Source organism: Tripterygium wilfordii, chromosome 4 (genome assembly GCF_013401445.1).
Source record: "Tripterygium wilfordii isolate XIE 37 chromosome 4, ASM1340144v1, whole genome shotgun sequence".
NCBI classification, from domain to species: Eukaryota; Viridiplantae; Streptophyta; class Magnoliopsida; order Celastrales; family Celastraceae; genus Tripterygium; species Tripterygium wilfordii.
In genome coordinates, this window is record NC_052235.1 from 4,079,777 (window position 1) to 4,101,710 (window position 21,934).

The 21,934-nt window shown below is 38.1% G+C and overlaps 4 protein-coding genes across 6 annotated transcripts; all 4 read right to left on the reverse strand.

The window, feature by feature from the left end:
- Positions 1-180: 180 nt before the first annotated feature.
- LOC119996814 (CASP-like protein 1F2) lies at positions 181-1,155 on the reverse strand. Its single transcript, XM_038843607.1, has 3 exons — positions 804-1,155; positions 551-761; positions 181-399 (listed from the first exon to the last, which is right to left on the reverse strand). Exons 1-3 carry the CDS (start codon positions 1,010-1,012, stop codon positions 181-183), a joined length of 639 nt encoding a protein of 212 aa, XP_038699535.1. The 5' UTR covers positions 1,013-1,155.
- Positions 1,156-2,691: 1,536 nt separating this feature from the next.
- LOC119996815 (zinc finger protein 7-like) lies at positions 2,692-3,180 on the reverse strand. The gene has a single exon (XM_038843608.1). The coding sequence runs from the start codon at positions 3,178-3,180 to the stop codon at positions 2,692-2,694; it is 489 nt and encodes a 162-aa protein (XP_038699536.1).
- A 1,533-nt stretch (positions 3,181-4,713) lies between these two features.
- On the reverse strand, positions 4,714-10,221 carry LOC119997088. 2 transcript variants are annotated; one of them, XM_038843884.1, is made up of 6 exons: positions 9,894-10,219; positions 7,345-9,104; positions 6,978-7,229; positions 6,411-6,491; positions 5,549-6,112; positions 4,714-5,033 (listed from the first exon to the last, which is right to left on the reverse strand). In XM_038843884.1, the coding sequence occupies exons 2-6, from the start codon at positions 8,629-8,631 to the stop codon at positions 4,977-4,979; spliced, it is 2,241 nt and encodes a 746-aa protein (XP_038699812.1). In that variant the 5' UTR covers positions 8,632-9,104; positions 9,894-10,219; the 3' UTR covers positions 4,714-4,976. The 2 variants fall into 2 exon arrangements, with proteins under 2 accessions (XP_038699812.1, XP_038699813.1); XM_038843885.1 differs by lacking the exon at positions 6,411-6,491 and having other exon boundaries at positions 9,894-10,221.
- A 1,555-nt stretch (positions 10,222-11,776) lies between these two features.
- Positions 11,777-18,651, reverse strand: LOC119997555 (uncharacterized protein At2g33490-like). Of its 2 annotated transcripts, XR_005468034.1 has the most exons (12): positions 18,276-18,651; positions 17,734-17,806; positions 16,714-16,788; positions 15,682-15,743; positions 15,513-15,581; positions 15,369-15,397; positions 15,082-15,289; positions 14,760-14,999; positions 14,306-14,359; positions 13,001-14,012; positions 12,458-12,549; positions 11,777-12,034 (listed from the first exon to the last, which is right to left on the reverse strand). XR_005468034.1 is itself a non-coding variant. In XM_038844664.1 (11 exons), the coding sequence occupies exons 1-11, from the start codon at positions 18,390-18,392 to the stop codon at positions 12,533-12,535; spliced, it is 1,956 nt and encodes a 651-aa protein (XP_038700592.1). In that variant the 5' UTR covers positions 18,393-18,651; the 3' UTR covers positions 12,149-12,532. The 2 variants fall into 2 exon arrangements, 1 of the variants encoding a protein (XP_038700592.1); XM_038844664.1 differs by lacking the exon at positions 11,777-12,034 and having other exon boundaries at positions 12,149-12,549.
- Positions 18,652-21,934: the final 3,283 nt, after the last annotated feature.

Here is a 21,934-nt window from a genome sequence, read left to right on the forward strand (position 1 = left end):
TTACAGTGATGAAGAAGAATTAATCGAGTTGGGGAAGTGACAACAACAATATCTCTTAAATTTCCAGAATTCATTCCCCAGAAAATGGTTATTACAATGATAAAGACACTGAGATATTCATGATGATGACCTTCAAAGTTCAAAATTAGAAGTGAAAACTAAAGAATCATATATTCCTAGTCAGTTTGGAGAGGTAAGTTTGTAGGCATTGATAGTAGCAAGTGCGAAGTAGGAAAAGAAAGCCAAGTATGACAAGGTGACTGACACCACAGTTTTATGGCAAAACATGGGCACCATATAGCAAATAGGCTGCCAAGCCATTCGGGTTTCCCCATAGTGAGCCACATAACCCACTGCGGTTGCTGCTGCACATCCTGCTAACATCACCATTGCCGTTACCTGTACAAACAAATTCCAATCAAACTCCATAACACACAGCATACCCTTCTAGATTTATCTACATAAACCCATCAAGTTTTTTTCTTTTTCTTGTTCAGGGTGGGAGAAATAGAGTGGGAAAATTGAAGGCATGGGATTCTCTTCTCATCACCATGTCATGCAAGAAGAGAATGAAATTGTTTGCAGGATTTGTTGATCCTGAACAGTGTACAACGGAAACATAGGCCAGTGACAGAATTGACAAGGCACATACTGCAATATCTGCAACAAACAAGAACCTACAAAAACAAAAACAAAAACCAGATAGAAAAAAAGTAAGAATTGACAGACTAATTAAACTGAAGGTGGATATTTCAATGTAATATTTTTTTTAGGGATTAAAGTGTATATAGTGTTTAATTTACCTCATTGCAGATGAATACGAGTACTCGGCAGTGAATTTTTGGGTAAAAACGAAGGCATATTCACGGCTAGTGAGCAGTAATGATATTGCCCCCACAGTGTATGCAATGACTAATGTCCTGGTCACCACTTGAGCCATGAACAGAGCTCTCTGTAAAACTTTGGTTGACAAGTTTGAATCATTTTTGGATTGCGAATGAGAAGTAGTCATCGTCTTTAGTCTCAAGAGAAGAGAGTAGACCTACTATCAAAAACTGAAAAGAGTGTTTAGTCCTATGTATTCAAGGAGGAGATGATGAAGGGGATGTTGTGGAATTGAGGATCGATGATATATGTTATATATAGCAGAACTGAATTTGGCCAAAATTGGGAAATTAATGAAGGTTATTTGTCATTTGTGGGTATGGCGAGTCCTAATTTATCCAAACCAAATTTTCATTTTTAGAAAAAACAAGTGACAATACCTGGGATATGTTTGATGATCATTCAATGTCGCAAGATGAATATTTAATTTCCATATATGTATTTCTGGGTGAGCAAGTGTGCTTCGGTCATTTTATTTGTGTGGAAATATTTCATATAATCATTGATAACATCTCTTGATTTTCTCCAATTAATATGGGAATAATACTACTTCAATGACATGTACATATATATATATATAGTCAGGAATGGAGTGAAGGGGAAATTATCGTGAAATTAAAAATATAGCCTTATAGGTTTATATTCCTAAATAATACTATATATGTAAAACAAAATTAGGTAATAATACAAGGTTCATACTATCTTAATTAGCATGTTTGATTTTGATTCCGTTGAAGAAAAATATTATTTAATTTGCAATGGGAAATGACTTGGGCAGGCTCGGCATATTGAAACATGCATGGACCGGACGGTCCGTTTTAATTTACACATGCATGGGCTCTGAGTTGGAGCAAATGCATTTCATGAGCCCGTAAAAGAAAGGCCCAACAATTATTATTATATTTATATTATTTATAACCCGAATGAATCCAATTTTATAGATTCTCAACTCAACAGGCACCGCACAGGGATAAAGGATTGGATGGGGAACTGATTCATGAAGCAACATATTCATTCCAATGTCATTAGCGATATAAACTGTTAGCTTTTAATCAGGCTAAACTTCTGTTGTTATGAGTGGAATCTAGAGCTTTCTTCTCTCTACTCTGTTAGTGGAACTTACATCATCGATCTCTGATAACACACTCTCAATCAACCCCATATATACAAAAGCCTCAAACTAATCATAACTCTCATTCAAACAAGCTAAGAGACTATCAAAATACATAGATGCCAATTTATATTCAAACAGAGAAAAAGAAAAATGGCTATTAGATTCAGCTACCGCGCGAGGAATCTGCACAGCCAGATAGATGCAATGTGGGAAAAATACCCTAAACATGTCTAAACCCACTTTCAGTTTATCGAAATTAAACTGTGTGTTCCATCTGCTTTTGAATGAATTGACGGAAGGGTGAGAGAGAGAGTTGAACATGCTTCAACTTTTCAAATAAGAAATGCCAACTATTTCATGAACTAAATTAACATCAAGTTAACCAGACAAAGGATAATTAATAATATATAAGGCAAAAATAACAAGAAGGATTCATTAAATGAACTCATCAAATCTCAAACATCTGGGAATTGCTCGAAACCCTAAAACCCACAAGAAAGAAGAAGAAGAAGTCAGCATATACTTAAACCCTAAAATCCCTCCATCTTCAAACATATCACTTTCTTAATCATTTTTTTCTTTTCATTTTCTGTCAATAGTCTCAAGCTCAGATTCAACTTTCAAGTCCTCAAAAACCCATAAAACTAAAAACTGAAAATTAAAGATAAAGAAAAGGAAATTAACAAAGCACTTCACAGATGAAGAGTGAGGTCAAGATTAGAACGCTCAGCAGGATCAGTACTGGAAGAAGCATTAGCTGCTGGAAACTCATCGACACCAGCACTTGAACGAGCCAGTACTTGAAATCCAATATTCGGGACCTGATTATTATGACGATGAACCGAGTAAACAGAACCCAATAAGTTGTTGTTGTGATGCGCCTGAATGGGCTCGACCCAGCCGTGGTCGATAAACGGAGCGTTTGGGTCTGCAGAGAGTCCAGCGGAGAGTTGGGTCATGCGCTCAGAACTGAAGGTCCTTCGAGATGCGGCTCTCTCGCGCTTGTGGGCGTTCTGGTGGCCGCCGAGAGCTTGAGAGGTGTAGAACTTGCGAGGACAGTAGAGGCAGTGGAAGAGCCTGCTGGAAGAGGATGAAGATGATGATGGGTGGGTGGTTTTCTTTGTGGGTTTTGGGTTTGAAGCAGAGGAGGTGGTGTTAGTGGGGTTCATGAAGTTGTACATGCTTCCTGCTGGGTCTGCCATTAAAGAAAGAGTGACCGAGAGTGAGAGTGAGACTGAGAGTGAGAGAGTGCGGTTTGTTTATATGGTGGTTTAAGGTTTTTGTTTGTATGCATATCCATCTCCATCTATGGAGGGAGCTGCAGGGATATGATTGGTTGTGTGTGAATTGCCTACAATGCCCTTCTTTTGGACTTTTGTGCATGTTTTTTATGTCACCATTCGTGACGCATAAAATTACTCAAAGAGTGTGAAAAGACCGACATGCATGCTTCATCGATCACTCAAAGTGTGAAAAGGCTAAATGAATTTAATTTGTCACATGTGGTGAATGAATTAAAAGGAACATAAAAGATAGGACATATGATGTGATCAGTAATTTTCAATGCAAATAAACATACATGGACTTCATTAATTTGGTGATGGGATAACGAAGACTTCACCTACTTATAATTTCCTTCCTTTTTCTTTTTTTTTTCTTTTTTTTCTCTTTTCCTCTCCTTTTAAGCATAAAAGTTGCATTTTTGTTCTAAGTTATAACTACGCAAAGGAATTAACTTTCAAGTAATTATTAAAGATACCTCGTGCTGATTAAAAGAAGCAATCATCAGCAAAAATGGCTGAAATAATGTAAAGTACAAGTGTATTTGTATTGTGAGGCAGAGAAAGGGCATAATTGGAAAGTAAACAATGCGGAGGGATTGTCAGGGAATAAAATAAAAGGAAGGACGTGATCTGGGAAGGACGTACAGGAAGTGGTAAGCCGTGAGTGTTTGTTATGTCAGTGCCGGCAGCCACCTTAAATATAAAATAAAAGAATTCTATCTCCAAACTCCATTGATGATTGGCTTAGTCGAGCTTCAACCACTAATACGTGTCCATGCATTTTTGCGAATATTAGGGGGGAGGGGAAGGAGGGGAGCTGTCCATGCCAGAGACAGATAAAAAGATTCCATTTCTATGTTAATATTTGCCTTTGCTGTGAAGACTGAAGGGGGACACCTCAACTGGACCTTTGAGTGAGATTAGATTGGACATTTGGCCTATGTATGGCATGCATAGTCCTATAAGGTTAATTAGTCAAGGACTCAAAACCCCATAATCCCACAACGATAACCCAATATGGGTTTTGGCTTTGCTTTCTCCTTTTTCTAGCTTTTCAAAGTTTTCCCTTTATGGGTTGATTCTAGGTTTTGGCTGCTTTTTTTCATTGGAACTTTGAGAAATGAGAACTAGCAACCATTACCTCTGTCTCTCTCTCAGTCACTCTTTCTTTCGCTTTAAGTCCCATTCCCGCTAATTCATTGAGCTCCTACAAATTTGGGCCTATAAGTTTGGGCCGACACACATCCTACACTCGGCCCCAGCACCTCCGTGGTGTTGATTCAATTCAATGCTTATATTGGGCCTCATCTGTCTACCCAATGGGCTAAAAAAGACAGCAAGGCCTACTAGTTAAAAGGTCCAACAATAATTTCAAAGGAGATGGGCCCGAAAGAACCAGCTTGCTTTACAGCCCAGCGTTACTCTACTAGGAGTCTAGGACCTTCGTTACTTTTCCCTCAATAGAAGAAACGATAACAAAAGTAGAATACAGAACCGGCCATTTGAAATGGCAAATTGAAAATGCATCCTCATCTTTCAATAGAAACAATACGTAACCCATCAAACAAGTTATTTGATAAAGCGAGTACAATTCTGAAAGGGTTAGTGTCATTTCGAGATGAGATGACTAAGACGAAACAATGTGATGAAGCATGTATATATGTATGTACATGGTCAGCGCCAAGGTAACGATCTCAGTTGCTGATGTCGAAATACCTCGGATCCTCAGGGAAATGGTACTCCACGTTCAACTGCCAATCAATCCAAATCCATGTCAGTTAGATGTAGTTCATAAGACCACCCAGGAAAAGAGTCCCTATACTAGCTTATGTTCTACATGTAAATCAGAAGCAAAGCATAAAATGGAATGGATTTCCGGACGTAGCTTTGAAGTCTTCAGAAGAAAAAAATTGCAGGTGGGATCAATCCTACTCTCTTCTACCACATTTCGCAGAGATCAGTCTTTTAACATTATTTGTCGCGTGCTCATTAAGCCCAACGCAGGTTTTCTTGATTCAGCAAGCAATAGTAGCAAAACTACAGTACATCCCTACCAATTAATGCATGTTCATAGGTCCTCCATTCAAGGTTAAACATGGACTAATCCTCTAGAGGAAGGCATGTTGTAGAAATGCATAAATATTGCTAGATTTAAAATAAAATGTGTTTACATGCGAACACAGAAATACACAGACATGCAAGAGCACAGGACTTTGTAGGCATACTGAAGTTATAAATCGCATGAACTCTGGAAATAATCACATACCTTGCCCTCATCAGCATCCGAATGGCGTTGAGGGAAAACAACCCTCAAGTCATTGTATAAGTAGAACCGACGGTCTGTCCCCATTTCTACATCTTGTTTTTCCGGTGTGGATAGGGGATCGGATTTACATCTTTGAATTGACCTAGAACACTTCTTACGAGGGGGGCACAGAAAACGGAGATGAAGGGCATAACGCAGAGCACCAGCACCAGTCGTATTTTTATTGACCTTTGAGCAGTTATGACCAGATTTCTTTCCAGCTTCAAGGCTTGATTTGTTGCTGGTGCATACTTTCCCATCAGTTTTCTGGCATTTACACTCATTACATTCACTTTCCAGAATTCTTGAAGGGACATCTACCCTCCCCATATTTGGGAATCTGTCGGAAGAATCTATTTTATCTAGTGAATCCACTAAATCAATGACTTCAGTTCCTTTAACTTCGCAATTCTGGTCAGTAGATTTCCCTGTATTTACAGGATGACCCTTATGTGAGAACTCTTGTTTCAACTCTGGAGTACTTTGGACAGGAGAAGCCAGGGTGACCTTTTGGCGCATAAATGTCTATTTTGATTTCAACAGCAAAGAAACAGAATAAAGGAAATTACTGTTAGATACAAAATAAAACTAGGAGCTCAAGCAAATTTATGATTGATAGGTAACATAAATCATCGCCTGAACAATATTTAAACAAACTATGATTCAATATATTCATCCAGAAAAGAAAAACATATGACAATTCTTCTATATCATATATTTCCTCACATACCAAGTTAAAATGTTATACCATATGGAAGTCAAAGATTAACAAATTGGTAAGCCAGATGCACTGACTGAAATATGTAAAATATTTTGATCTTACTTTGGTACCAGCCGGCATGTCGCTCAGATCATAGTTGCAGAGAAAAGTGTGAAGGGGTGTCTTTTCCGGGTTACTGAGAACCTAAAGAAGCAAGACAATTGAACTCTAAGAAATGGGCTTTTTTACATCATATTTTCTCCGAGACAGCAACTGAAATCTAAGCCAAAAGTAGAACATGCAAGTACAGTTTCTTAGGAATAGCTAACAAGAATCACTGAGAAAACAGTGAATACATGTTACATGATAGTAGGTACTTAAGTGAATACACGTTACCTACTATCATGTACAAGTGCTAAAGGAGAGTATTAATGCATACATATTTTGTTACACGCATTAAAGCACAAGTACAAATCACAGGAAGAAAAACTATCATCCAACCTCTGCATTACTTCGGCTTTAAAGTATGTGAAAGCTCAAATTACATTCATGGCACGTATTTCATCTAAATTACAGTGACCACAAAAGAGGTAAAAGAAATCAAATTACATGGCCCACTTGATCTGAAGCCCATGTATTTCGTTATTAACACTCAGAACTACCAATAAGCATTTAGATAGAAGAAAGTACCAATTGTATCCGCCCTTTGATAGGAATGCGAAAACGGCTCTTGAAAAGTTGTGAATCATCGTTGCTTGAACCTCTTTTCAACTTTTGGCCTCTCCATTTGTTCGAAGATGAATTTCCTGAGAGGTCTATGGATGCATAATACAGTAAACAACAGTCACCATCCACACTAGCTACTGAAAATGGAAGCTTCTGAGACTGTGGTGAGAAAGTCCCTCCAGTGATGCTTAGAACAGCAAGAAAACCATCAATTCTCTGCATGTATAAGACACACACACCGTATACTAACATCAGATGTATGGGAAAATAAATTTCCAACACCAAAATAAGAACCAAACACCAAATTACTAAGGTAAAATAACATCATTACCCGGCTATGTTTCCCTGAAAAAAATCGTCCAGATAACAGTGACTCCTCAAATGAACCAACCAAGGACCTCCTAACAGGTAGTCCACTCAAGCTTCTAATGAACCTCCTGCATGGGGATGGTGCAGATTCTTGGAGAAAAGGCCAAGTGATGCCAACACTGCTTTCCAGGGAAGATGGAAGAAACTCTTTCTGCAAGAGATCAATCTCTTCAGATGATCGGCTGGTAACACTGAACTCTTCTTTGGGAGGAAATATAATGCCCAATTCAGGTCCGTCAAATGACTGTATAATGCGCTTCGAGTTTGAGTGGCAATCCTCTACCTGGCGTTTGACATTTCTAAATTCAATTGCAGTTTTTATCCTCTCAGGGAACTTTGGACCAAGAGGCGACAATGAAAGAGGTGGTGAGATTGTCTTTCTAGAGGAAATGGATATTGCACCACTTCTGGATCTTTCATTACTTGAATCGCTGAATTTTTGAAGTCCACTAGAATTTAGACAACTATCAGGAGGCTTCGGGTCTCTGTTTTCTAGCAATGGCCCATCCGTAAAGAAAGTAGACGCATTTCTGCTGTTGTCGTAAAGAATATCACTCTGTTCCAAGCAACTAGATAAGGACCAAGAAGATGCAGAGTATTGGAACTTGCTGCCAACATTTTCGATCTGAAAGTCTTGTTCCAACACAGAAACATTGGCATTATTAGCACTACGGAAACTCGGCCCAAAATTGCCGCAGCTTATGTCCAGAGGATCGCCATTGAACTTCTCTAGAGAAAGCATACTATTCAAAGGTGACGATAACCGCTTCCTGACTAGTGATCCACTGGATTCAGTTTCATTAGCTGTTATGCCAACCATAGAAGAGGAATTAACAGAATCACTAGAAACTTTTACAAGTTCACTACCATGAGAACTGGTTCCACTCGACTCAAAACCCACTATCCTTGAAGCAGGACTCTGGATATTTCGTCTGCTTATAGGGGTAAAGGAACTACATTTATCCAAGGACCCAATTTTCAACCCATGAATGTTGGAGCTTACTTCCATTGCCCCTCCAAATCTAAATGAATCTTCTGAAAACCTTCCATGCTCCAAGGATGTCTTCCTTTGAAAATCTCCAATGGAAGAGCACATATCCCCAGCTGTGCTCATATCTCCTCCATCAATTCCATCCCGATCACAGGTGCTTACAATGGCAAATTGCAGTGAACTTTGCGAAAAGGAGCACAAGGGAGCAGCTACAGCTTCCTCGGCATTATTATCCAAGCGTACTTGCGGCAAACCCATTATGAATCTTTATTGCAACTGATATAAGGAGCTGAATGAATTATCCAGTACCAACCCCTTACCTAGCCAGTGTTTTATCCTCTCCTTTCTTTTTTTTTTACTAATGCAATAACTTCAGCTCAATTTATCTACCAATAGATACGATCTTTCACCAAATAGGCATGTGAAATTCAAGCTTCCTAATAATCTAGCTGCTGTTATCCTAAATCTAATAACAACAATTCTACTATTAACTCCACAAGTAGAAAGCAAGTGATTTCTGCACAAGGAAGTTTCTTAATCTACAAATAAACTAGTACTATGTATCTACGAAAGGCATCCAAATGTCAGCTCCAACATTCTGATTAGACTGCATAGGTATAAATGTCGGGTGCAGATAACAATAACTGGTAGCACAGATCTGCTGCCCTCCATGCCAGCAAGTGATAAAGCACATAGAAATCATGGTTCCCAGAAAGAATCAAGACTTTTGCCTGATAAATATAAAAGGGGAAGCCAAATAAAATAATATCAGCGTTCAGCCTAAAAGAATAAACCTGAGTATCAGAAAATATCTTTTAACTTCAACAGACAATTACAAAATTAATAAAGCCTCTAATTTGATTCATCTGTGCTTCCTTAACTTCCAAGCTTTTAGCAAACAACCATAAACATTTACATTATCGATCAGCATAAATAATGATGAGCAACTGATAAATTTATGCATATATCAAATAAAAGAAGCTAGACTTCACTTTGGAAAATATCATCAACACAAATCCACCACCAAGTGACCAGGATACGACAATGTAAGACTTTCCCATCACATCCTTCATTAAATCTCAAGGAACAAATTCATCTTTTCGGGAGCCCGTTTCCAAATTAAGAACAAGCAAAAGTAAAGTACCTAAAAACCATTACAATCCATAATCAACCATCATGCTATATCCGTTCAATTATGTCAAGAGTAAACCCAGAACCTAAAATGGAACGGAAGTGTATAAAACGTTCCGCGAAACGATCAAACACTGCAAACGCAGAGAAGCCTCAACAGGCTTGCTTGCACGGCACCCATTCATCAGTTATAAGCAACGTTTACCATCCCAATTTCGAGATCTTCTCTAGAGCATAGCAGGTATACCAACTCAGATAATCATCGCGAAAAACCCAAACATCAACCAAACTCGTAACTCAAACAAGGAGCTTGACCTCCAAAATTATCACGAACACAAACCAAACCCAATAATAAAATCACAAGAAAAGTTTCCGATTATTATACGAACCAATTATATTGATCAAGGAACCCGGCAGATGATTCATTTCCAACAATCTCCCATGTAACTTCAATATAAACCCAGATCACCCAATCAATCCAAACAGCAAATAAATCAAATGACAAGCGCAGACAAAAAAAAATCAAAAAGGAAAAGCGAAAAGGGGATTTGATAGTTTGTTTTTTTGTTCTTGTTCTCTGAAAGAAAAGGATGATGAGGTGGTGGTGGCGGTGGGTTTGAGGTTGTATATGTGTTTAGCTTCCATTGTGGTGTTTATAACCCCAAAATACCTTCATCATCGCCCACCATTTGGATACCTGAATTTTCTTGGCTGCAATTTTAAAATAATCCCAGCAGTTTTTCTTTTTCTTTTTAAACTTTTACTTTCTCACCGCTTACTTTTCTCTAGAAAAATTAACATAAAATAACAAATAACATCCATTGTTTTTTACTATATTCTACACAAATCTGTTCTTTTATCTCTTGGAAAGAGGGCCATTAAATATTTTTTTATACAAGGAGTACTATTGAATTGATCCCCACTTCTCCTGTCCTTGAAGTAGCTTTTCGTAATACTATGCGAACATTATTTGTACTAATAACTGCAATAATTATAATTAATTGAAGTATTTTAAATTAATTTGCGAAGAGAGCTTAATAAGCTGGTGGAAACTGGAAATCTAAAAAATTCAAAGCTTATTCCTAAAATTTATCTTCCAGATAAATAAAATTGGGAGTTAGTTTTTTGAGAATTGCATTTTCAATTCCCCGTATTACGATTTTAGCCAAATATTATTGTAATGTTTTTCCTATTAGTTCCTTTTCCTTACTTTGCCATGTTTCCTTAAGGACTTTTTTTTTTATTATTACTTTTTAATTTGGTACGTGTTCATTAAGGACTTGTAATAAAGAAATTGTATATTTCAAAGTCCCAACGAACCAAGTTGCTGGAAGTCACATCTTTATGATGTCTGTCATCGACCTTTCAACCCAAGTGGCTGCCTATTTTTATTTATTCGTTAAATGGACAGGCATTTTATTTTCTATTACTCTTATGATTAATAGAATTAATTTTTCACTCACAAAGTATTGCACTGCACTCGTGGCTTCTATTGACTTCTGGGTTGTTTTCATGGGGTGTATAGGATCCATATATGTATTGAGCAAAAACATTATCACCAGATAACACGTGTAAAGTAATCCACTTTCAATTGACACGTGTCTCTTATTTGCAGCCACATCTATAGGTTCCGAGGAGGCAAAATCAGAATGACACATGCCATGGGCCCGAAAGATAATAAGGCCTAAGCCCATAACACGAGTAGAGGACAGGTGGGGCTTGTCTTGTAGCTACCTCGTAGCCCCTGTTTGCTCTTTTTAATGGGCCTCGGCCCAAGTCTCATATCAAAATTGCCAGGCCCATGCTCCTGTAACAGGAAGGAATAATCTCTTCGATGCGCACTAAAACGAAGGGGTGCGTGCGTGTGTGGGTCAGCCTTAGTGATTCCTGTTAGATTGGATTTTCATGGACAAGGATTGATTGATTGCTCAGATAGGTTAGTCACACCAAAGCATACCAAAATCCAAAAACAGTCTTCGAGAGTCGAGAATACCAAGTTCACGAAAAATGCAGGGGAGACAATATTGAAGGTAGTTATCATAGGCTATGAAGCAAGCATGTCCCTCCCTGGTTACAAAAGGAGTTGCATCAGCTTCCAACATCTTTTTTACCCTAGTCAACCTTTCTAACTCCTTGAGAAAGGTTGACTAGGGTAAAAAAGATGCTATCTTTCATTCAACTTTAGCCTCTCTGTTTCTTCACCACTGAACTTCCCTATTACCACAGTTCTCAAGTTCAAAGAGTTTATGCAACCAAGAAGGGAAAAGTAAAATAAGGAGCTAACTTCACAATGCTTCATTCATTCAAGTAACTCAAAAGAATCTCAGACTACGTAGAGTTACACAAAATCAGCATGATCCTCTTCAAAACTTTCTTAACTCACAGCGGCCATTTTCACTTAAAAGGAATAATTTGGAACCCTCATCGAATTTTAACTATTTGCTCTTTACTTCAGGAGTCTACCAAAGGAACTCGCACATTCGCCCCACTGGACACTAAAATTTGAACATCACACGCTTTTTATCACCCTCTGCAATGCATAGTCATACTCAGTTTCACACTATCAGAAAACCAGCAACACCACTTCCGTGTTAAACCCAAAAAGAAAGCGCACAGCATTACAAAATTTAAAACAAGTCAAGACTGGGTTGAAAATCATGGAATTAACACTTTCATATGCACGCCAATGTACAGACTCTCCAAGTTATTTTACAATTATCAAGGTTTAGATCTGAGAAGGATCATTTCCAAAACCATCATCCGGCTTTCACACAGAATTTTCCCCACACAATCTTTCATGGGGAAAAGAAAATTTAAAGAACAAAATTTCTCATTGGAAGACATACACGTCAATTTTCAATGCACAATTGCAAGGAGCTTAGTTCTCATCACAAATGGTAAACGATAATTGAGATGAGGAACTAAACAATCCATTAACTTTATATTCACAAACCTGTATCCAACCAATAAATGTTGAGACTCTGAACATTCCTGAGAAGGAAAACAAACAATTATAGCCTCGCAACCCTCACCCGTCAGCTCCCCCTGCAGTAAGTGAAGTACAATTGGTAACAAGCTATTTCCCTCCATACAAACAACAAAAACCAAGTACAATAGACAATAAATATATAAAAGCTATACAAATACTTCTTTTTTTGGTTTATTTTGTGCCTTTGTGCTCTTTTATATCCTGTACCTCTCCTCCCATTTTCTTTTTTTATTTTATTTTATTTTCATTTCATAATTCATAGTTCTTCACGGGAAAAAAAAGTCCACCCTGTGGATAGTTTTAATGAAATATGTGCATTTCTGATACATTCACACAAAGCCACATTCCACGGGGAAAAAAAGAGTATCCCACAATGCCAATAGTTACTGTATCAGTACCTCAATTCAAATAGGGAACTTCATAACTTTTAACATGGTAATGTGCACGCAAGAGTGATGAGTAAGAGCAATCCAAAACTTCCTCATATCTATACGCCATTTAAATTACCTCTACTTTGACCAGATTGAGAGACCAACTCAGTTACAGTTGATACTGGCTTGATGCTCGTAAGAGAACGAGAAATAGGTGTCAATGGAGGAGAATCAAATTCTTCTGCCTTGTCTGCAACTTGAGGAGGCTCCAACTGCTTAGAAACATGTATCGCCATAGCTCTCTGATTGCTTGAACGTACAGAAAAACTTCGGGAAGCTGTCAATGGGGGAGTTGGAAGAGGGGATGCAGCGTTTGATGTCGCTGAAAGACTTTTATTGGACACAGAAACTTCTGAATTTCGAGAGGCCAACGGAGCAGAGTGGCCAACAAATCCTTGAGATCTAGCTGCCTTGCTGCCAAAATTACCTGGTGGTCTAGGAAGCTCATGAAGTTCATTTATTCTGGGTGAAGCAGGAGGAGGTGACGCACTTGGGGATATTTTTGGAGATGAAGAAGATTGAGATACAGGCACACGAGAAGCCACACCAGAAACTAGTTGAGGAAGTTCGGAGAATACTCGCGTAAAGGATGGCTTACTAGCTAATGGGCCAGAGAAAGCCTCTCTTTTGATTTTCTTTGTATCAGACAAATTACAAGTATCAAGCTGTGGAATAGAAGTTCCCTCTTTTGAAGGCAGGGGTAGCTGGCTGGCAATGTTAGTGTTGCTCTCTTTCTGTGCCAAGTTTTTTTTCAAGGCAGTGAGCTCTGACAAATGACCATCATTAAAATCTTTCTCATGTTTCCTCTGTTCCAAAGGAGAAGAATGCCACAAGTTATAGGCTCGACCACTTGTGTTTGCCGGCTTTGCTTGGGGGATTGCATTACTTTTTCTTGAAGGTATAACACCCTTTGCATCAAGGGGTGTGGGAAGAACATAAGAATTAGATTTCCTTGTTGATGATGGAATTTGTCTCATTTTTTCGAGGAGCTCAGATTTCCTTTCTTGGAATATGGGGGCTGAATGGCTGCCAACTCTACGTTCTCTACCTATAGCCATGTGATCCCCTTGGCTTTTGTCAATATTTACCTACAGGCAGAAACAGTCAGATTTAGATTGTAAACGATATTGTTTAGATTGGTCAAGTATAGAGTCTCTGAACTATTTAATTAAGAACCATATGAACACTTAACATTATTAAAACTGTCACTATTTCAGAATAATAACACAACAAAACGTATACAAAGGGTTGAGGACTACAGGTAAAATTGATGGCATGACTAGTGTTATCATCGCACAGAGAAAAGGGATGAATATAGTAAGGATATTACAATCTTTTACACTCAAATGCACTACGTTAAAATGATGCAAGCATTTAATACCTCTGCATATTCTGCTAATGAATCTTGGGGAAATGAAGAGTCGACTACGTCAACCTGGAATATAAAATGAGGTATGATCAGAGTGTAGAAACATACGAAAGAATTCCCAATCACACTAAATGCACCAAATACACAACAATTACTGCAAGCTAATGATTAAGTCATTTACATGCCCATTTGGGTAGGATTTCCTACAACTAAAACATCAAACCAGTCACTGTGGCTATTTGAAGAGCAAAGGTTGGAAGATCCAGTTACACAAATCCAGTTTGCTGGCAGATAAATATTTTACTTAATCATAAAGAACACCAGCCAACCTATGGTACTTTTCAAGTGCAACACAAAAAGCAAACAAAGACAAGGACATGAGATGATGTCATGGAGAACTCTGCCACAGAACATGAACACTCAACCACTGTACAGTGTCAAACATTCAACAACATTAAATCCTCACCTCCATTGAATTCTTCAAGGAGGAAACAACATCAAGACCTCGCTTATTTGCTCTAAAGTCAAAACTCAGTTCCCCATCCTCATTAGTATTATAGCTATTCGCAAAATCAGTCCCACCATCCTCCCCAACATCATCTTCAAGTCCAGAAAGTGGATAGTCAATATGCTGCTCTTGAGTGACCAGCCTAACGTGAGGATCAACTGCCTCAAGTGATTTTAGACCTTTTCGAAAAAAATTCAACTGCATCCAAGACAAAAAAAAAATAAAAAATTAGTCATTTCTATTATGTGAGAAGAATCAAAGGATATAATATAAAAAAAACCTGTGCATAATGGTGACGAGCAGCCTGTGTAAGGAGACACCGAGACTGCCCTTGCTTCAGAGATTTCAACCGGAATACACAAAGTGTTGCCTCTTCATCGTATTCATCATGAGCTGTTTGTAATTGTTGTCGAGTAAAACTTTCACCTTTTCCACTCTTTGATCGTCCTTTTTCTTTTGGCTGAGCCATCATGTGTTCATATACAGTTCTGAAAAACCATGTATCAAGTTCAGAAGCAGAACATTATCTAACAAAATGAAATCAAATTAAACTTGGGAAGGGTGGACCTCTTTTCATCACATTGGCGTTTCATATCCTGCACCAGTAAACAACAAAGAAGTTACTAAGCAATATTCACACTGCAATCATGCAATATTCAATGAAAACTCGACAAATATTACTCAATAGTTTATGAATCCCTTGGCACTAACCTCAACTGTCCGAAGTTCATTGAGAATAGATTCCGACGGGTTTGTAATTGTCATGAATATATGAGACCTCTGAAATACAGGGCAGTAAGTAAATACCAGCTTGAATTGCAAAGACCAAAACCATATCAAAAGACATGAGACGATATAACCCAAAATAAGCACCACTCACATAGCTATCAACAAGTTTCTGAAGTTCAAACTGCGTTTTTCCCAACATTGACAACAGTTTATCTGCAAATAAATGTATACCAGATAAGCAAAGTTACGAGTAATTTCAGATGATACCATAACAGTGAAAATGTGGCCAATGTAGCAACCATCCTCTGCCAGGTCCCATTTTGAAGAATAAACAATAAAGTCAACAGTTAATTCAACAGACACACACGCATACATTCCTCAAGTACTAGGCCAGGAAGAGGTACAGCTTCTCTAAATTTCTTTGGGGTGCAGGTAAAGACTAATAAATCTCTATTCAAGTACAAAGATAATATTACATCCTGAAAACTTTCCTATATATATATATATAACACTCCACAGAATGTCACCCATAGATATAATCAACTTTGGGCATCCTGATCAACAAGACAATATTACTAGACCAATTTCCAACAATTTTTTCCGGTTACCAAACAAACAGAAGGCATAGACAGCTGAAATATCTTGAGAAGAAAAAATGTATGATGTGAATTATTGGTTCAGCAACATGATATAACATAACAACCAGCCATAAAAAATTCTGACGGACCTGCAACAAAAACTCACCCATGGCTAAGGGAATTTGTCAGCATATATAAAGGAGTAAAGGCTCTGCACTTGACAGCAAATCTATCTACTTAACAAAGAAGAGATTTAATGGTCATTATAATACACACCCTAGTCTGTAACTTGTTTCGGGACAAGGAAGCCACTAGAATGGAAGCTACGATTAAAATTTCAATAAATAAATCGAGATTTTTCCTTCTTATAGATGAAATAATGCAGGAGAAGAAAATAAACAAGTAATGGAATATGTTCTCGTGAATATGCTCAACGACAAAGAAATATGAAATACAAACTTCAAGGCAAATTATAAAGCATTCCAACAACAGTAGTATCTGTTTAAAAAAAATTAAAAATCTGCTTCAATAATTTTAAAAAAAAATTTATGCTTCAAAACTGGCAAGATTAAGTAGCAACTTGAGAGAAAAATTCATCCACTTACAACTTTCTTCATCTTCATGTGGTGCAGTTTTCTCCAATAGGCAAGAACCCATTTCTCGCAGTGACTCTGAGAATTCTGAAATTTACAAGAGTTAAATGAAATAAATGTTAAACAAAATGAGACGTTAAGTTTATTAAGTTACGTCCAACAGAGATAAAGATGTGAGTGATTGAAATCTATGCATGCATATCAAACAAAATATTTTTGAATAAATCATGTTCTTGTTTAACAGAAAATAATTTAATCATTCATTTTTTGAGCAACTCGGGAATGCAAATAATGGATTGCTTCTAGGTCTTCTGATATATTTATAATTTCTAGAAAGTTGAGCTTCCCCAATTCTTCCTTCGGCGAATTATATAATAAATATCACCATGTTACTGAAAGAAGAAGCACATTTAAGCGAAAATAGATGACATGGGACCATACTGAGAGATTTTAGGGATATTTTTGTTACACTTAAGATTGGAAATTATACATTGCTTTCATTAGTGATTTCTTCATTTGAATTTGAGTTTTCTTACTTTTAGGTTTTAGCTTAGGGTTTTCTTTTCTGATTTCCTTTATTAACCCCACATTAAGACTATTGCAAAACATTTTATTAGTAACAGCCCTATATCTCTTAAATTGTCTCCCTATCTCTCAATTCTCAAATCTCTTACCCCTCTTTCACTAAGTTCTCTTCTATCTTGAGACCTGATTCTTAATTTCAACCTCTTCATCCATCAGGAAACATAGATTTTAGTAGTTCCTGGATATGGCCATACGACAATTCCTCACTATATACTTAAGCAATAGTTAAGCAGTTTTACGACAATTTTACAAAGCACTGAGAACAAACCGAAAACTAATGCAAGTTCTAATAAATGAATAAAAAACAAACAAACAAAATACCCCCTCACAGCAATCAGCGAGTAACAAATGCTGAATGGTATTGTAAAAGTTAACATTCGAGAGTAATGAAGTGCCCCAAGAGCAAACAAAATACACAATAATATCACAACTGGCATGAAAGTTTACCGTATGCACTGTTTGCTATAGCAGCAGCGGCAGAAAGTAAACTGTCATAGCAATCTCTCATTTCTTGCATATCCTATTAGAAATAAGGAACCCAAAGACAATATAAGATCATTAAAACCTTGCTCTTTACAGGCATTTAGTACAGATAATTCACCAGAACAAATATGCTCCCACTCTTTTTAGACGCAAATAGATTTCCAGACAACAAATCGAATAAGATACCACAAACTAACAGAAACACGAATTCACCGGAATAATATGAGAGCACACAAATATTAGCGGGAGACCATACTGATCATTTTTTTTCCAAATAATACCTCAAAATTAATCAAATTAAATTTCATAAATTATTAACTTCAATTTGATAATTCTCGACTTGATAATTAAACTTAACTCACATTGATGCTCAGTTTTCAGGATAATCAAGTTCACGTTATAAAATCAAACAATAAAAATAACTATAATCTTTTAAACTAAAAAAAAATCTCGCAGTAGAGAAGCTCAAACTTGAAAAACGAACAATGATCCAAAACACAAAGTACCTGCGCAGCCCGAGCGAGCTCATCTATCTGAGCGGAAGGGGAAAAGTCCCTTTTATCATTGGCATCATTTTTGTCGTGCAGTGCGAATTTTCGCAATTTTCCCAGTGGAGACTTCATTCGTCAATAGAAAACCTAACACGACGAGCGAGCCAAACACACAGAGACTTACCTAGACGGTGGGATTGGGAGGTCTTGCTATTCCTGGAAATTCAGATCATGTGGATTGTCCAAAGGAATTCGGCGCTTCGAAGCCGAAAATCAGAGAGAGCGACAGAGTGCGTGATTGAATTCAAATCGATCTTTTCGACATTGAAAAGGTTTGCTTGTACGGATAAAAAACGACTACCAACAGATCAAAGATTCAAGGGGAAAAAAAAAAGCGAAGAGAAGAATGGGAGAGATAACTGAGGTAAGTCTAAACTCACTCGTAACATTTAACAGACACCCACTTAAAATCCGACACGTCTTCGTCTGTGAAGGTAATTCTGTTATAGTTAGTTACTACATTGATAGAGGGGCACGGAAGACTACTTACCTTTGAATAATATATCATCATCACCCGCGCACCCCGCTTAGAACTGTAAGGTCACTCGCGATTAGAACCGTTGGATCAAGAATGAATGAAGGCGATTAGATATTTACGTGGCATTTCGGTTGGCATTTGGTGCAAATGATAGGGTCAAAAGTAAGATATTGATGACGAGGAAATTTGACTTTGACCAAATGGTGGTGGGTTGGGTGGGTCATCCCATCCCATCCCTCTGTTCCCATTTTGACCTTGTGTTTGTTGAGACGAGGAGGAAAAACTGAATTATATTTCTTTCATCTAACATCAGTGTAGAGACTATAAAACCTCGGTCGAAGGAATATTACAGGTGATTTAACTCTGTTAATTAACAGAAGATTATGTCTCAGAATTAGATAAGTATATTCTTGAAGGGTTATGGGGGACTGGAAACGAAGTGGAAGTGGAAGTGGAAGACGAAGACGCATGTCTACATAGTCGTTTGAATATAGACTTTGTCTGGTCAAAAAAGTAGGCAATATTACTTGAGGTGTAAAGCAATAACACATTGATGGGAAGTTAAGTCTGGAGTGAGAATTTGAACTTGAAAAGCGTAGTAAGTATAGAGATAGGATGAGTTTGTTTTCATTAACAATCTAAGGATTACAGAGCTCAATATAAACTGGAAACACTAACGGCTAGAAGAGCAGAGAGCAGGTACACAGACCTGACATGACAGAGACATACCCGTTAGAGATAGTTTGAATATATACACAATATATAAATAACTAATGTCAGATGGGCTTGTTAAGACATAGCCGTTAGAGATAGTTTGAATATATACACAATATAAATAACTAAGGTCAGATGGGCTTGTTAACATGGGTTTGTAGTTAACAAGCTGGACTTCTCAGTTGGGCTTCAATTTAGTTGCTATGGGCTTTATATTGGAGTCTCCTGCTTTACTCTCCCTCAAGATGCAGGCTCCAGAGGAGACGCCAATCTTGCTTCGAAGAGGAACAAAACGAGGACGAGCCAGAGATTTGGTGAGGAGATCAGCTAGTTGATCGGTGGTGGAGACTTTATGAACCATGAGTGTACCATTGTTGACAAGAGATCGAACAAAATGGAGATCCACAGCAATATGTTTCATGCGGGTATGATGAACTGGATTGAGACTTAGAGCAGTGGCCCCTTGATTATCACAGTAGATAGTGGGCTTGCGGGTGATTGGACGGCGAAGGTCATGAAGAAGATGTTTGATCCATACAAGTTCAGCAGCTGTAGCAGCCAAAGCGCGATATTCAGCCTCAGTCGAAGATCGAGCTATAGCACGCTGCTTCTGCGATTTCCAGGAGATCGGAGTAGAGCCAAAAAATATGAGATAGGCTGAGGTAGAGGAACTATCATCTGGATGCCCAGCCCAGTCAGAGTCGGAATACGCCTGAAGATCAAGATTAGATGTTTTCGATATAGTAGAGTCGGAATACGCCTGAAGGTCAAGATTGGATGTTTTCGATATAGTTATACCGAAATTGTAGGTACCCTTAAGATAGCGAAGCAACCGTTTGAGCAAAGACCAATGTTTATCTGTAGGTGTGCTCATAAACTGTGCAAGGCGATTAACTGCAAAAGAAATATCCGGACGTGTTAGATTTAGATATTGCAAACTTCCAATTACCTGCCGATAAGGGGTTGGATCAGCTAAAGGAGTTCCATCGGTGAGACCAACAGAGAAATGAGTAGGTAATGGAGTATGCACTGCCTTTGCTCCTGACATATTGGTACAATCCAAAATATCTCTAAGATATTTTTGCTGGGATAAAAAGAGACCAGTAGCTGTGGAGCAAACCTCTACACCCAGAAAATAAGATAGGTTACCAAGATCCTTCAAGGAAAATTGACTGGCTAGAGATGTTGTAACCCTGCTTAATAGATAAGGACTGGAACTAGTTAGTATCAAATCATCCACGTAAACTAATACATACATAATATGTGAGTTTTCCTGAAGAATAAAAAGAGAAGGGTCGGCCAATGAGTTTATAAAACCAAGATGAATAAGACTGCTCTTTAGAGCTAAATACCAAGCCCGTGGGGCCTGTTTTAATCCATAGATTGACTTCTGTAATTTGCAAATATGATGAGGATTAGAGGGATCTTCAAAACCACGAGGTTGTTTCATATAGACAATTTCTTGAAGATGGCCATTTAAGAAGGCGTTGTTCACATCAAGATGTTTTAAATCCCAGCCAGAAGACACTGCCAAGGTGAGAACAAGACGAATTGTGGTGGGACGAACAACGGGGCTAAAAGTGTTTGAGTAATCAAGGCCAGGTCTTTGAGCAAATCCTTGGGCAACAAGGCGTGCCTTATAGCGATCAACTGTACCATCAGGCTTGTATTTCACACGGAATACCCACTTGGATCCGATGGGTCGAGAACCAACAACAGGGGGCACTAAGACCCAAGTGCGATGTTTAAGAAGTGCTTGATATTCTTGCATCATAGCTTTGAACCAGAGAGGATCAGCAAGTGCGGCAGAAACGGAAGTAGGTTCAACAAGAGGTGGTAAAGGATGAAGGGTAGTAAGATGCAATTTCTTTGGTTTAAAAACATTGTTCATTGAGCGCGTTGTCATAGAATGTTGTCTGGTAGGAGGAGGAGTAGACAAGACATTGGATGTAGATGAAGGAGAGAGAGGTGGAAGAGACACATGAGAGATAGTTGGAGGAACAGGGCAGGGATTTGACGAAGGAGACATTGAAGAAGGAAAAGGACAAGAAGAAGCAGAAGGAATAGTGGAGGGAGGTGGCGGAGGAGTTGCTGAGAAGACAACCAGTGAAGCTGGAGAATGTGATGTATGGGGAGAAAAAGAAGAACCAGACATGGGAAAAGAGACCGAAGCGGGAGGATAGGGAGGGAAATGAGATTCATTAAATTCAACATGTCGAGAAAGATAGAGACGATTTGTGAGGGGATCCAAACACTTATAGGAACTTTGTGATGTAGAGTAACCGACAAAAATGCAAGATTTTGATCGTGGTTCAAGTTTGTTATGAGTATAAGGACGAAGCCAAGGGAAACACTGACAACCAAACACACGTAACTTGAGATAATTAACTGGTTGATGAAATAGAAGTTCAAAAGGAGTCTG

Excerpts from the sequence above, each read along its gene's own strand:
- LOC119996815 (XM_038843608.1), bottom strand. The coding sequence starts at position 3,180 with ATGTACAACTTCATGAACCCCACTAACACCACCTCCTCTGCTTCAAAC.
- LOC119997088 (XM_038843884.1), bottom strand. The coding sequence starts at position 8,631 with ATGGGTTTGCCGCAAGTACGCTTGGATAATAATGCCGAGGAAGCTGTA. Across the intron at positions 7,230-7,344 it reads TTTCAGGGAAACATAGCCGG|AGAATTGATGGTTTTCTTGC; the intron begins GTAATGATGTTA and ends TTATACATGCAG. Across the intron at positions 5,034-5,548 it reads CGGATGCTGATGAGGGCAAG|TTGAACGTGGAGTACCATTT; the intron begins GTATGTGATTAT and ends ATTGATTGGCAG.
- LOC119997555 (XM_038844664.1), bottom strand. The coding sequence starts at position 18,392 with ATGAAGTCTCCACTGGGAAAATTGCGAAAATTCGCACTGCACGACAAA. Across the intron at positions 17,807-18,275 it reads AGCTCGCTCGGGCTGCGCAG|GATATGCAAGAAATGAGAGA; the intron begins GTACTTTGTGTT and ends TATTTCTAATAG. Across the intron at positions 14,013-14,305 it reads CATTAGCAGAATATGCAGAG|GTAAATATTGACAAAAGCCA; the intron begins GTATTAAATGCT and ends TTCTGCCTGTAG.
- LOC119996814 (XM_038843607.1), bottom strand. The coding sequence starts at position 1,012 with ATGACTACTTCTCATTCGCAATCCAAAAATGATTCAAACTTGTCAACC. Across the intron at positions 762-803 it reads TCGTATTCATCTGCAATGAG|TTACATTGAAATATCCACCT; the intron begins GTAAATTAAACA and ends CTAAAAAAAATA. Across the intron at positions 400-550 it reads TTCTCTTCTTGCATGACATG|GTAACGGCAATGGTGATGTT; the intron begins GTGATGAGAAGA and ends TTGTTTGTACAG.